The 13729-nt window shown below is 40.5% G+C and overlaps 1 protein-coding gene across 2 annotated transcripts in view; it reads right to left on the reverse strand.

Moving 5' to 3' along the window:
• ACAD10 (acyl-CoA dehydrogenase family member 10) overlaps window positions 1–13729 on the reverse strand; it is a 96683-nt gene that overhangs the window by 13330 nt on the left and 69624 nt on the right. For both annotated transcript variants that reach the window (XM_075323714.1, XM_075323723.1), the window contains exons 13-18: window positions 12952–13352; window positions 7053–7193; window positions 6606–6743; window positions 4232–4322; window positions 2425–2583; window positions 1607–1779 (exon numbers count right to left, since the gene is read on the reverse strand). In XM_075323714.1, coding sequence (XP_075179829.1) covers window positions 1607–1779; window positions 2425–2583; window positions 4232–4322; window positions 6606–6743; window positions 7053–7193; window positions 12952–13352 — 1103 coding nt within the window. The remainder of the gene's footprint in view (window positions 1–1606; window positions 1780–2424; window positions 2584–4231; window positions 4323–6605; window positions 6744–7052; window positions 7194–12951; window positions 13353–13729) is intronic.

Raw genomic sequence — 13729 nt, forward strand, 5'->3', positions numbered from 1 at the left:
TATCACAGCATATTATGAAAATGACTGTAACCACATAGTGCACATGCCAGTAGCACAGGGTGTAAAAGGTTGGTATACCAAAGGAAGTCCGGAGACTATCCTACGTGTGAAGTCACTCCTAAAAACCAGGAGTTATGCCAATAATTGCCGACAGAGATCCAAATGGTCTACAACATATGAGACTTAGATAGCATATAGACCACAAAGGGTTATATATGCAACATTACAGAATATTATAACAATGGCTGCGGCCGAATAGTACACAAACCAGCAATACAAAACATTACAGGGTTAATAACCAGGGAAGGTCCGAGGGCTTTCCCTCACATGATGTCACTCCTATAAATCAGGAGTCATACCCTTGATTGCTGGATAAAGTCCGATATGTAAGCTGTGGATGCACACTGGTGGTCCAGGGTCGTGGTCCCCAGGCTGCCCGACGTACGTTTCGATAGAAGTAATCTTATTCTTCTTCAGGGAAGGGGTGCCGTGACCACCAGTGTGCATCCACAGCTTACATATGGGACTTTATCCAGCAATCAAGGGTATGACTCCTGATTTATAGGAGTGACATCATGTGAGGGAAAGCCCTCGGACCTTCCCTGGTTATTAACCCTGTAATGTTTTGTATTGCTGGTTTGTGTACTATTCGGCCGCAGCCATTGTTATAATATTCTGTAATGTTGCATATATAACCCTTTGTGGTCTATATGCTATCTAAGTCTCATATGTTGTAGACCATTTGGATCTCTGTCGGCAATTATTGGCATAACTCCTGGTTTTTAGGAGTGACTTCACACGTAGGATAGTCTCCGGACTTCCTTTGGTATACCAACCTTTTACACCCTGTGCTACTGGCATGTGCACTATGTGGTTACAGTCATTTTCATTATATGCTGTGATATTTGCCATAATATGCTGTAACGGTATACACTATAATCATGTGTGGCTTCTAGGCAATTTAAGCTTCACATGTGATAGACATATTATAATTTGGCCACACATGAGATAGTGTTATTTGCTACCAAGGGTGCGACTCCTGAATTGTAGGAGCAATAATATACGTGGGAAAGTCTCCGGACCTCCTTAAATGTATTAAAGTATTACTGCTGGCCTGTGTGCCATGTGGTCACAGCTCTTGTCATAATATTGTTGTAATGTTATACACTATCATCATATGTGGTTTCCATGCTATTTAAAGCCTTACATGTGGCAGACATACTACATCACTGCCCCATATGAGATAGTGTTATTGTCTACACAGAATATTTAAGTGCATATATGCATTTGATTGTTTCTATGACTGCGATCTAGTCCTTACATGGATGCAAACCCTGGTGTGGTCCAGGTTTTATAGATTTTTATTAATGCTCACAAGTTTTGTCACCTTCACCCTGAATAAATATGTATTCTTTGCACTTTAAAAACTCGTCTGTTCTCCTTGTTTAAGGTTATGGAATGAGCCTGGAGATTGCGGTCTTTAATGGATGTATATTGTAAATAATGTCCTACATACGTATAGATTACTTGTGTAAAACAGTACAGAAGAGGGAATACCAAGGATTGAATATATTGAAAGGTTTTAATGCAGGAAAATATGACTTACTCTTTGTTTCATGAGAGATAAGGACCTCTCTGCATTTCCTATAAGTCTCATACAATGATGTATTCTTCCTGGACCCAGTCTGCCCTGAGCAATTTCAAAACCTCTTCCTCTACCCAGTAGTATATTTTCTTTAGGCACTCGCACATTGTCAAATTGTAATTCTCCATGTCCAGCTTTGCATAGAGAAAAAAAAAAGACAAGTTAACACATGAAGACAAAAACTGAAAGGGAACCTGTCAGGTAAAAAAAAAATTAAAACACAACCTGCAGATATGTGGCTAATTTGCAGACTAATAGCATTCTGAAGCTGCCAGGCACCAATACTGAGAGCCCCGCTGCAGGGAGGAAATTAACTTTATTTCTCCCGACAGCCTTGGGTTTTTAGACATAATGATGGCGCCGGCATAGCTTCTGTCACCACTCTGTACACAGTGGGTGGAAGCTGTAACTGCATCACTGGGACTAACTGATAGCAGGCTCAGCACTAGAGCCGTCTGTCAGTCAGTGCCGGGGGTGTGATTACAGCCACTGCTCACTATGTACATATTGATGACTGAAAGCCAGAGACTGCCAGGAGGAACAAAGTTAATTTACTCCCGGCAGCGGAGCTCTCAGTGCGGATGCTTGGCAGCTTCAGAATGCTATTAACCTGCAAACTAACACTATATCTGCAGGTTAACAGCATTTTTTTACCTAAAATGTTCACTATAAAAAAACAAAAACAAAAAAAAAAAAAATAATAGTTTCAGTACTAACATATTAATCTCACACCATGTAGCTATATACCATAGACTATTGGTTAGGATGAGATCCTGTACCTGGAGCATCATCTAATCCATACACCGTGAGAGGCCTCAGGACTTTCACTCCAGGTGTATCCATTGGAACCAAAATCATGGTCTGCTGTTTATGCCGAGGAGCTTCTGGATCAGTCTTTCCCATAAAAATACAAATTTTACAACGTGGATCAAGTGCTCCTTAAAGAAAGAACAGCAATTCTGTCATAACACTCAAGAAAGTGTAATACTTATAACAGAAATGTACTCTCAACAATTTTGCATAAATATACATACAGGCAGTTATAAAAAAATATGTGATGTGTCTTATCAAGGAAATCAGCTTCCTTCCCACTTATCAGACGCTTTTTACCCACCACCCTGCCTCCTGAAGGGATCAGCCAGTATTAAAACACAGCTCATATCCATCTTGCTCAGAATGGAAAATGGAAAGAAAATGTCAGCTATGCATAAAATCCGTCAAGAGGAGACGTAGAGTGTATTTAAGCGAAAACACACATGACTTTCTAAAAACTCATAACTGATAAAATTAGCCGAAAACGTCTGTAAATCCCACCCCAATGACAAATATTTATAATAAACTACAACAGGCAAACACATAAAATATAAATGAAAGGCAATACCAATTGAAAACAAGTGAAAACCCCAAAAATGAACAAAAAAAAATAAAATGCGCAAATGCAATAAAATCGGACTCATAGTATCATCCGGGGTATAAAAGTTTGTTTTAGACAAAGGAGGACTGAACCCCCATGAAGCCAAGACTTGTCATTAGAATAAAATCTGTTTGTTGGTTAAGAACAACAGGACTTCCTCAGATTGCAAATGAAAGTTAATGATATTGTGGAGACTAGTTATATTGCATGTTTGTTTTCTGCATTTTGTAATACTATTTTTATATTTATTTTGATTATTTTAATTAACTGTGTGCTGAGAGTTTAGTGTATTGATATGAAATTAAATTCACACTGTTCTTTTCTGCCTCCTACTTCTATGAACTGACAAGAGAAATCGATCACAAGCAGGAGGCAGAGGAAATCGTTTGAAAATGCATCTCATAGGTATACAGTGGACTCTTTCTAGGCTTCCACCTCTCTTTAATAACTCTTATAAGCTGATTAAAGAGTATTGTGAAGCATCTCACAAATAACGTAGGAGGATATGCAATATTACTTAGAGACGTTTCTTACAAAATGACACACATTATCACAGTTCATCATTGCTGGAAAAAAACATGGTTGGATGAAATTCTGATCCTTCTACCTCCCTATATCACAAAGCTATATTTGAAAGTGAAAGGGTGAAGGACTGTAAATGCAACTATGTTAGCAAAGCCACATTGTAGGGGAAGAAGTCAAGCTGGTATATGGCTCATATATGGTACTTTATCTAAAACAAATATACAGAAGCTGTAGAGAAGTACCTTTATGTTACGCTTTAATAATAAAAAATGCTTTACAACACAAACAACTAATTTAGAAATGGAACTTTGTGTATTTTGTGCAGATTATGCTTGATAAGATTGGTAGGTAAACTTTACATCTGCTACCCAATGGTTAGGTCAATTATTTTAACATTGTATATTTTTATTAGATATTAAAAGATAAATTTTAAACAAACATTAATGATTACTTAGCAATAGGGATTAGCTTCTGTACCGGTAGTGTAATACACCATCACAACTACTAAGAACCAGATGAATCATGCTCCATGCTGTCCTTTCCATCAAGTCAAACCCAGTCTATATTTCATAAATCCTCTTGACGCAAGCCCTGACGCATCAACACATGTTGCCGAAATTTGTGGTTCAACCATTTTAATCTCATACCTGATGTCCACCATTTATGTCCATTGATAATGTAGGAGTTTTCATCTTTCATAATTGATGATTCAATGTTGGTGGCATCAGAAGAAGCAACCTAGAAAAACGCAAAACAACACGCACTTTCACTATGTTGTGTGATGTAACGTAGATCAAGGGTGTTCATAGTAGCAAGCAGTTTTAATTAAAGCATCACTCCAGTGTTTTTTTTCAGCGCTGGAATGAGGTTTTAAATCTAAGTCCCCGGTCACATCACATACTCCCCTTCCGGCAGCTTTACCTTTTAGCGATGCTACTCCAGTCCCACAGCACTGTCTTAGGGCCGTTTCACACATCCGGAATTTCGCCAGATTGACGGATCAGGCACACTCCAGTACAGTGTAATACAGTACAATGGCATCGTGGCAACCTCATGTGACATGCTGTCATGTAACCGTAGCATGTGACCGGAGCTTGCCGCGATGCCATTGTAAAGTATTAACACTGTACTGGAGTGTTATATAACAATATAAAACAATGACATATATACCGGGCACTAATCTCACTGTAGAGATCGGTGTGTGTGTGTGTGTGTGTGTGTGTGTGTTTACAATCTGCTGAGAGTAGAGTGTGATTACAAACACATTTCAGCTTTGATCTCACAGCAGTCAGTGTGGCAGCAGCGACAGTACAGCAGAGGTTTGTCTAATCAAATATATCTGCAGCTGTAACACTTCTTTCACAGTGCTGACAGCTCTGATGTATCTCCCTCCCCCCACACTTACAGCAGTGAAAAGAAAGCTGAAAAGGTGTTTGTAATCACACTCATATCACTCACATGATCTACTCCTAAAACTTTTAAATAACACACAGCTCAGTAATGAGAATAGTAAAGGTCCAGTCACACTAAGCAACTTACCAGCGATCCCAACAACGATAGGGATCGCTGGTAAGTTGCTAGGAGGTTGCTGGTGAGATGTCACACTGCGACGCTCCAGCGATCCCACCAGCAACCTGACCTGGCAGGGATCGCTGGAGCGTCACTACACGAGTTGCTGGTGAGCTCACCAGCAACCAGTGACCAGCCCCCAGCGCCGCGTGGAAGATGCTGCGCTTGGTAACTAAGGTAAATATCGGGTAACCAACCCGATATTTACCTTGGTTACCAGCGCACGCAGCTACACGTGCAGAGAGCAGGGAGCAGCGCATACTGAGCGCTGGCTCCCTGCTCTCCTAGTTACAGCACACATCGGGTTAATTACCCGATGTGTGCTGCAGCTACATGTGCACAGAGCAGGGAGCAGTGCACACCGCTTAGCACTGGCTCCATGCTCTCCTAGTTACAGCACACATCGGGTTAATTACCCGATGTGTACTGCAGCTAAATGTGCACAGAGCAGGGAGCAGCGCACAATGCTTAGCGCTGGCTCCCTGCTCTCCTAGCTACAGCACACATCGGGTTAATTAACCCGATGTGTCCTGCAGCTACATGTGCACAGAGCAGGAGCCGGCACTGACAGTGAGAGCGGCGGAGGCTGGTAACAAAGGTAAATATCGGGTAACCAAGGACAGGGCTTCTTGGTTACCCGATGTTTACTGTGGTTACCAGCCTCCGCAAAAGCCGGCTCCTGCTGCCTGCACATTTAGTTGTTGCTGTCTCGCTGTCACACACAGCGATCTGTGCTTCACAGCGGGACAGCAACAACTAAAAAATGGCCCAGGACATTCAGCAACAACCAACGACCTCACAGCAGGGGCCAGGTTGTTGCTGGATGTCACACACAGCAACATCGCTAGCAACGTCACAAAAGTTGTTCGTTAGCAGCGATGTTGCTAGCGATGTTGCTTAGTGTGACGGGGCCTTAAGAGTAGGATCATGTGAGATTACATGTCTTACATAGAAAAAAGGTGTTCTAAGCTTCTGTGTAGGCGTGTTCTTTTTTCCTTTGTATGCTGCTGCCTTCTTAAGATTGGTCAACCTCATCCAGGGGAGTCTACGGTCCAATCTACAATGACAAGTCTGAAAGCACTGTGTGTGACTACAGACTTGTGAATCCACACACTGCACATACTGTGTGGTATGAGGAATCTCTAGTGTCAAAGCCGGCAATGGTGGTCACATGGCTGCTAGTATGTAATATGCATACTCCCGAACAGAATCTGACTAGATTGGCAGTACACTACATTGAGCGAGGCTGCGCCCATCTCGTTGGAATGTGGCCAGGAGTATGCACATCTCATGTGACCACTTTGACCTCGGAGAATCACACTGCAGTGAATGCAAACTTTCCATTTTAAACCGGACAACTGCTTTAACTTAAATGGAAAATGCCTTGTATTACTGAAAAACATGGATAGTATCCAGGAACACACAAGTATAATGTTTTAGTGATTCCTTTACCTGTGGTTCAGTCATTGCAAAACATGATCTGATCTCCCCTTCTAACAATGGCTTTAACCATCTCTCCTTCTGTTCGTCTGTTCCATAACGAACTAGCACCTCCATATTTCCAGTGTCTGGAGCCGAACAATTAAATACCTAAATATCAGAATAAATTAAATGTCACAAAAATACTATATCTACAGAGTACATATTAATAAAATCTCAGTAAGGATGAAATTGTTTGTCTACACATCAGGGCTCCATTTGTGGTATTCAAATCTATTTTCTAATACAAGTTTTCCAAAAAATGATAATATAATATATGAAGATCGGTGGATCTTTATTAACAAAGCAAGGATAATTGATATAGCTAGTGCCACCAATCTGACAAAATACTGAACTTGGCTCTGTAATTGATGGTAAAGTAAAATTAGCTTTATGTGAAAGTATAGCTGGAATACAAACCTCTGGGGCATAAAGAGATGTCCCCATGATCTCACAAAGATGAGCATACTCCATATTTGTCAGCTTGGCGCCATACTTGCCCTGTGGATCACTCTCTAGCGGAAGGAAAAGATTCCATAACCCTTGGCTCTTTGCTTTTTCCTGTAATGCAAAATGTATGACTAGTTAGAGCAATGAAACTAGTAACTTTTTTTGGGTAACCAGACTTTCTTGAAGTAAGAAACCATAGAGAAAAAAAACAAACGTATGGATTGACTTTGAAGTGAAATTGAATATAAGACTAAAAGGAAATAAAAATGTAGGGATATTTGAAACCAATAAAATAAAATGTAGAAACCAATAAAATAAAAATGTAAAACCCTGCCTAAAGACATTGAATAAAGTGTGAGCCTCTAAACTAGATGGCAGTTGGTTTACTCTTTAACTACCACTAACAACGTACAGGAGATGTTGCAAGCCCAGAATCATCCATCCTATCATTTTTTATGCCAGTCTTAATGAAGCAAGGGCCTCTACTGGTAGTGTACACCAAGCTGTGGAGTGGACTGGGATTCTGGTGTAATTTTCGCCATTTTTGTGATAAAATTTATGATGACTTTGTCAGATATTCTTAGTCATGCCCCATCAAAGCCCAGTCCATTGTTAAAAAAGTTTGTGGAGCTGGCTGGGTCTTGTATAAAAAACCTCACAAAGTTATAAAATTTTAGTGGAACTTTGGATTACGCAAAAAATATTTAACATTCTTAGCAGTTTCAAATTGTGATGAATAATGCTTGATTTTTAGGGCCTTAGTTCACAAAAATATTCCTCCTTTTCAGGAATAATACAAAATTTGCATAACCAGATTCTTACTATGGGCAGAAGTGTCAATCTCTACCTCACTTGCATACCTCTAGCATCAGGGTTCACTCATGAATCAGATCAAGGTGTGCAAGGTTTTTGAGGGCATTTTAACAGATTACATGCAACGATATATTAGAGAGAATATAATACTTCATAACCAGCATGGATTAATGAAAGATAAGTCGTGTCTAACCAACATGTTGGGGTTCTATGAGGGGGTAAGTGCAAATCTGGATATTGGTAATGCAGCTGATGTGATTTATTTGGACTTTGCAAAGGCATTTGACACTGTGGCACATAGTCTTGTAATGAAGCTCCAGAAGCAAGGATTAGGGGAAACTATATGCAACTGGGTAAGGAATTGGCTAAAAGATAGAGAACAAAGTAGTCATAAATGGTACGTTTTCCAATTGGGCTATAGTCCGCAGTGGGGTACCACAGGGATCTGTGCTAGGACCAATTCTTTTTCATCTCTTTATTGACGACCTTGTGGATGGCATTGATAGTAAAGTGTCAGTCTTTGCTGATGACACCAAACGATGTAGGATATTAAAAACTGACCTTGATATTACAATATTACAAAATGATCTGGATAAGATGTCAGAATGGGCAGATACTTGGCAAATGAGATTTAATGTTGATAAATGTAAAATAATGCACCTAGGACAGAGTAATCCTATAACTGCGTATACATTAAATGGAAGTAAACTCGGGACTACAGAAAAGGAGAAGAACTTGGGTATTCTTATTACAAATAAGCTGAGCAGCAGCACTCAATGTCAAGCAGCAGCTGCAACAGCAAAGAATATTTTAAGGCGTATAAATAGAGAGATTAGATCCAGTGATCCCAACGTACTGTCACCCCTCTATAAATCACTTGTAAGGCCACATCTAGAGTATGGGATCCAGTTTTGGGCTCCACATTTTAAAAAGGATATTAAGAAGATATTCAGTTGAAAGGCGGCTAACTAGACTACTACGAGGAATGGAAGACCTCCCATATGATGAGAGGTTGGAAAAGTTAGATTTGTTGAGCTTTTAAATGAAATCTCCTTTGAGACATATTATTGCTCTGTATAAATAAATGTGTGGTCAATATAAAAGACTGGCACATGTCTTATTCCTTCCAAAGACAATACTAAGGACCAGGCCCTCACTGCGAGTGGAAGAAAAGCGATTCCAGCAGCTAAATAGGAAAATAGGAAAGGGTGCTTTAAAGTTAGAGCAGTCAGACTGTGGAATGCCCTACCCCAAGAGATAGTAATGGCAGACACTATAACAACTTTTATAAAAGGGCTGGATGATTTCCTCAGTACACACAACATACAGTAGATGGTTATAAATGATTTAGTGACAAAGTGTATAATTTATGGAAGAAAGTTGAACTAGATGGACCTAGGTCTTTTTTCAACCTATATAACTATGTAATTTTTCTAGCAGGTATGCAGAGGTTTCTGTGTGGATTTTCCCCACAAAAAAATTGTATTTGTGTAAATTTTGCAGATAAAAATAAAACCATATTTCAACGTAGCCTTACATTCAGGGGCGTGCATATAAATCATGGGGCCCCATAGAAAAAGTCTGAATGGGCCCCCTGATAAAAAAAATTACAAAAAAATATTAAACATAATAATCATCATACATGTTACTGGGGGCTGGCACCCATTACTGGGGGAAGCTTATAGTCAGAAATAACACATACTACTACATAGTGTTACTGAAAAGCACCCACCATACCAAGGCCAATAATACATTGCAAAATAATGCCACCACTCCATGATCAAATATCACCACAGAGTCTAAATATAACCACCGTCCTGTTACTGAGCAAAGTCCACTGCACCAAGACCAGTGGGTTCACACCGCAAATTCCCAAAAAAATCTGCAATATGAGAACTTGGCCTAAAGTAGCGATGTCCTTCTTCCTGCCCCTCACCGCACACAATATAAATTTTCACATCTGTCTCCCCCATATAAATGGTAATGATTATGACCCTCTTTATAGCCTTAGGAACCATAGTAAAGCTCTGCCAAATACAAGGATAATATACACACAGTGATGGCACAACACAGGTGCAACACACACACAGTCATGGCACAGCACACAGACAACACACACACAGTGATGGCACAGCAGGAGGCAACACACACACAGTAATGGCACAGCACAGGGGCAACACACACAGTGATGGCACAGCACAGGGGCAACACACACAGTGATGGCACAGCACAGGGGCAACACACACAGTGATGGCACAGCACAGGGGCAACACACACAGTGATGGCACAGCACAGGGGCAACACACACACACAGTGATGGCACAGCACGGGGCAGTTTCTTTCTGTAGTGTTACAGGCAGACATTTGTACATTATAATACTCACCTGCTCCTGTGATGTGAAAGATGATGATGATAGTGGCTCCGGCCTCTCTGCTGCACTTCCTGTGAGTCCTCCTGGCTCCTCCTCCTGTCCTCTGTTTTTTCTTTCTATTCCTTCTGCTCACTGTTTTTTTCTGCTCTGTTCGCTTTTCTCTCTTTTCTGTGCTCTCTACTCCTCCTCCACTCCATCACTGCTTTCATTTTTATCATTTCATTTCCCGCGGCTGTACTGAACAAGTTCCGCCACCTCTCCTGATTGGCTGTTCTCCTCCTGGTATCTCTCACTGCTCTCTGACTGGAAGAAGCTGATGCCTGGCCACTCCCTCCTCTTCAGCACAGGGCTTGCACTACGTGCAGTGTGGGTGAGCCTGCATCTCTGCGTTGGCCAGCCTGCAGCTAGACAAACAGTGCCGGCACCCAGCGGCGATAATCAGCTGCTTGGTGACGGCCCTGGAGGCATGATGCATGAAAGTGAAAATGCACACACCGCGGGCAGCCACCCCGGGCCCCTCCAGCTCATGGGCCCCATAGTAGTGGCATGGTCTGCCTCTATTGACGGTACGCCACTGCTTGCATTGCATTTTACTACATTCTCACCTCTAGATCTGCATACAAATTAAAGGGAACATGTCAACAGGTTTCTGCTATTTAATCTAAGAGCAGCATAATGAAGGAACTGAAAGGAATCCTAGGATGTGTCACTTATTAGGCTGTGTACTGTAGTTACAATACTATGTGAAGCAAATAATGGTTCGAAAGAGCACTTCCAGGGGGACGAGGATCCAAAGAAGTTAAGTATATAATATTTATTAAACTACATGTTTCGGGACAATCAAATAAATTATACCTGATGAAAGGTCTGATCAACCCCAAAACGCTTGGTTTAATAAATATTTTATACTTGTCGTCCTTGGATCCGCATCTCCCTGGCAGTGCTTTTTCAAACCGTTTCTTGCTTCATTTTGTTAGGTCATAGTTCCGGTGCTCAAGAGTTCAGGAATCAACAGGTGCAGCTGACGGAGTAACGCTACATATGATTTCAAGTGTTGTGTTGTGTCTGCTCATTGCAAGTGGATTAGGTGAGTAACAGCTTACATCTTTTTTTCATACCAACTGGTTGACCAACATGACGAGTGCCTTCTACTCTTTTCTCTTCCCGTAGTTACAATACAATCAGTGTTTTTCAGCAGGAGATTATCCCTAGTGGACTACATCTCATGTCCACAGCAGTCAGGTTAATTTGTGTAACCGCGCCCCCGACTGGATGTTTGCAGACAATGCACAGTGTACACAGTAATCTGCCAGTCAGCAGTATGGGCAGGATATACACAGTCCATAAGTCATAGCATTGCTACATCTACATCAGACAAAAACACAGTCTAGCAAAACCGCACAAAGCAATCCAGTAAATAACACATTGCTAGAATGAGGTTCTGTGTCTCTACACTATGCTGCTATCTGGTTCCATGGGAAAAAAACCTGGCGACAAGATCCCCGTAACGACTTTGGGACAGCACATTATTTTTAAAAGGAATCTGTCACCAGGTTTCTGCTCCCCCATCTGAAAGCAGCAAAATGTAGAGACCGAGACCTTGAGTCCAGTGATGTGTCACTTACTGAGCGGTTTGCTGTCATTTTGATAAAATCAATGTCTTCTCTGCTGCAGGTCTAGCAGTTATACACAGCTCATGAATATGCTGGACTACCTAGCAGCAGGCCAAGTAGTCCTCTAATGATAATCTACTGCTGATTAAGAAGTGATTTTGTCAAAACTACTCTAAGCAACCCAGTAAGTGACACATCGCCTACGTTATGTTGCTCTCAGATCAGGTGGCAAAACCTGATGACAGATTCCCTTTAAGAACTTGTTCTGAGCTACGTAAACTATGTAAAACATAAATACAGTAAAGCTGGGCTTCTTGTGTGCCTCCTTTTACCATAATTCAATGTGGATATTTAGCAGTAGTACACTGCATTTATAAGCTTACACTATTTAGTCTTATCAGCCATTGGTTTACAACCTCATTCAATCATCATGCACAATCTTCACTTTGATGTTAGAAAAAAAGTTTGAATTTTTTTCAAAATTTTCATGACTGTATTAAAATAAATAAGTTATATTATATGTATACATACATACATACATACATACATACATATTTTATTTTTTTAATTTATTTTTTTCCAATTTTCACACTGGCCACTGTGTCTTATATCAGGCTCATAATTCCTGTTCTTTTCAGCAGCAATATAGTCATAGGTGACAGTTTTTTTTCTTCTGATCTGGACAAAGGTCGTTATGCAAAGGCTGGGAGAAGGGGAGACGTGACAAATGCTGTAGTATCTTCTGTATTGAGAGATTAAACTGACATTGTAAGCATGACTGTAATGGATCTGTACTGGATCCAAACAATCGAAGGCTAGAAAATTGCTACATTGCTGTGTTTTTTGTTTTAAATAAAGATAGTTATATGGAAAATGAAGAAAAAAAAACCCCATTAATCAACATTTTTTTAATAAATTTTATAAATATATAATTAGAAAAACTAAATTAAAGTAATAGTTTACTTTCTGATTACACATTCCCTTTTATCGATTTCCTTTTCATGTCCCCTCCAGTGGTCATTTATGCAGAATTACTTAATCTTTGTCCATTGAATTTTAGGGGGCTTTTACCTTAAGGTCTTCAATTAGTTGGTGTGGTTTCCATCTACTCTCAGAAGACTGATAGTTTCTTAGGTCTTGCTCAATGGGATAAATATGAAGCTCCATAAATTCCTTTAATTTACTGTACAGATTTTTGGCTTCTGTAGAAAGTCCTTCAGGACTGATTATCAGAACCCCTCTCTGACTGGAGTGGAAGTCTGCACTAGGAACAAAGGTTCTGTTCCCAAGAGATCTTAAGTTGGGGGCCCGACACCAAGTACTGTATGATCTTTTTTGAGTATTTGTGGGTAAACCTCCAGATTCAGATTTGAACACCCGAAAACCTTCTTTCGTTGCAAAATCCCATGCTGTCTCTGCCATCAATTCTGCTATTTTACCACTGGCTCCTGCATCTGCAGAACTAGCTTGACCTACAAGAGCAGAAGATAATATACCAGTATTAATATTTACAAAGACAAAAATTCCAATGGGAAAGTAAATTATTTTATTTATTGTAATAGAAAGATATTATTACTAGATTTCATGTATTCTATTCTTTCATGGATTTATGACAAAAGAAAGCCCAAAACGAGCCAACTAATGCAGTATATGGGGGTCACAGGAGGCAAAAGCGGTTATGGACCAGGGTGGCGTGGCGGGTGTCTCAGATGTTTGGCGGCGCTGTGAGGCAAAGAAAAAATCCAGGAACTGTCAGCGGTGCGGGCTTCAAAGTTTTGGTGCCCGGAATAAGCACTTGAGATTAAGTTATCGGCTCAATGACAAGCCGAGATCTCATCTGCGCAAGCGC

This window comes from Anomaloglossus baeobatrachus, chromosome 1 (genome assembly GCF_048569485.1).
Source record: "Anomaloglossus baeobatrachus isolate aAnoBae1 chromosome 1, aAnoBae1.hap1, whole genome shotgun sequence".
NCBI classification, from domain to species: domain Eukaryota; kingdom Metazoa; phylum Chordata; class Amphibia; order Anura; family Aromobatidae; genus Anomaloglossus; species Anomaloglossus baeobatrachus.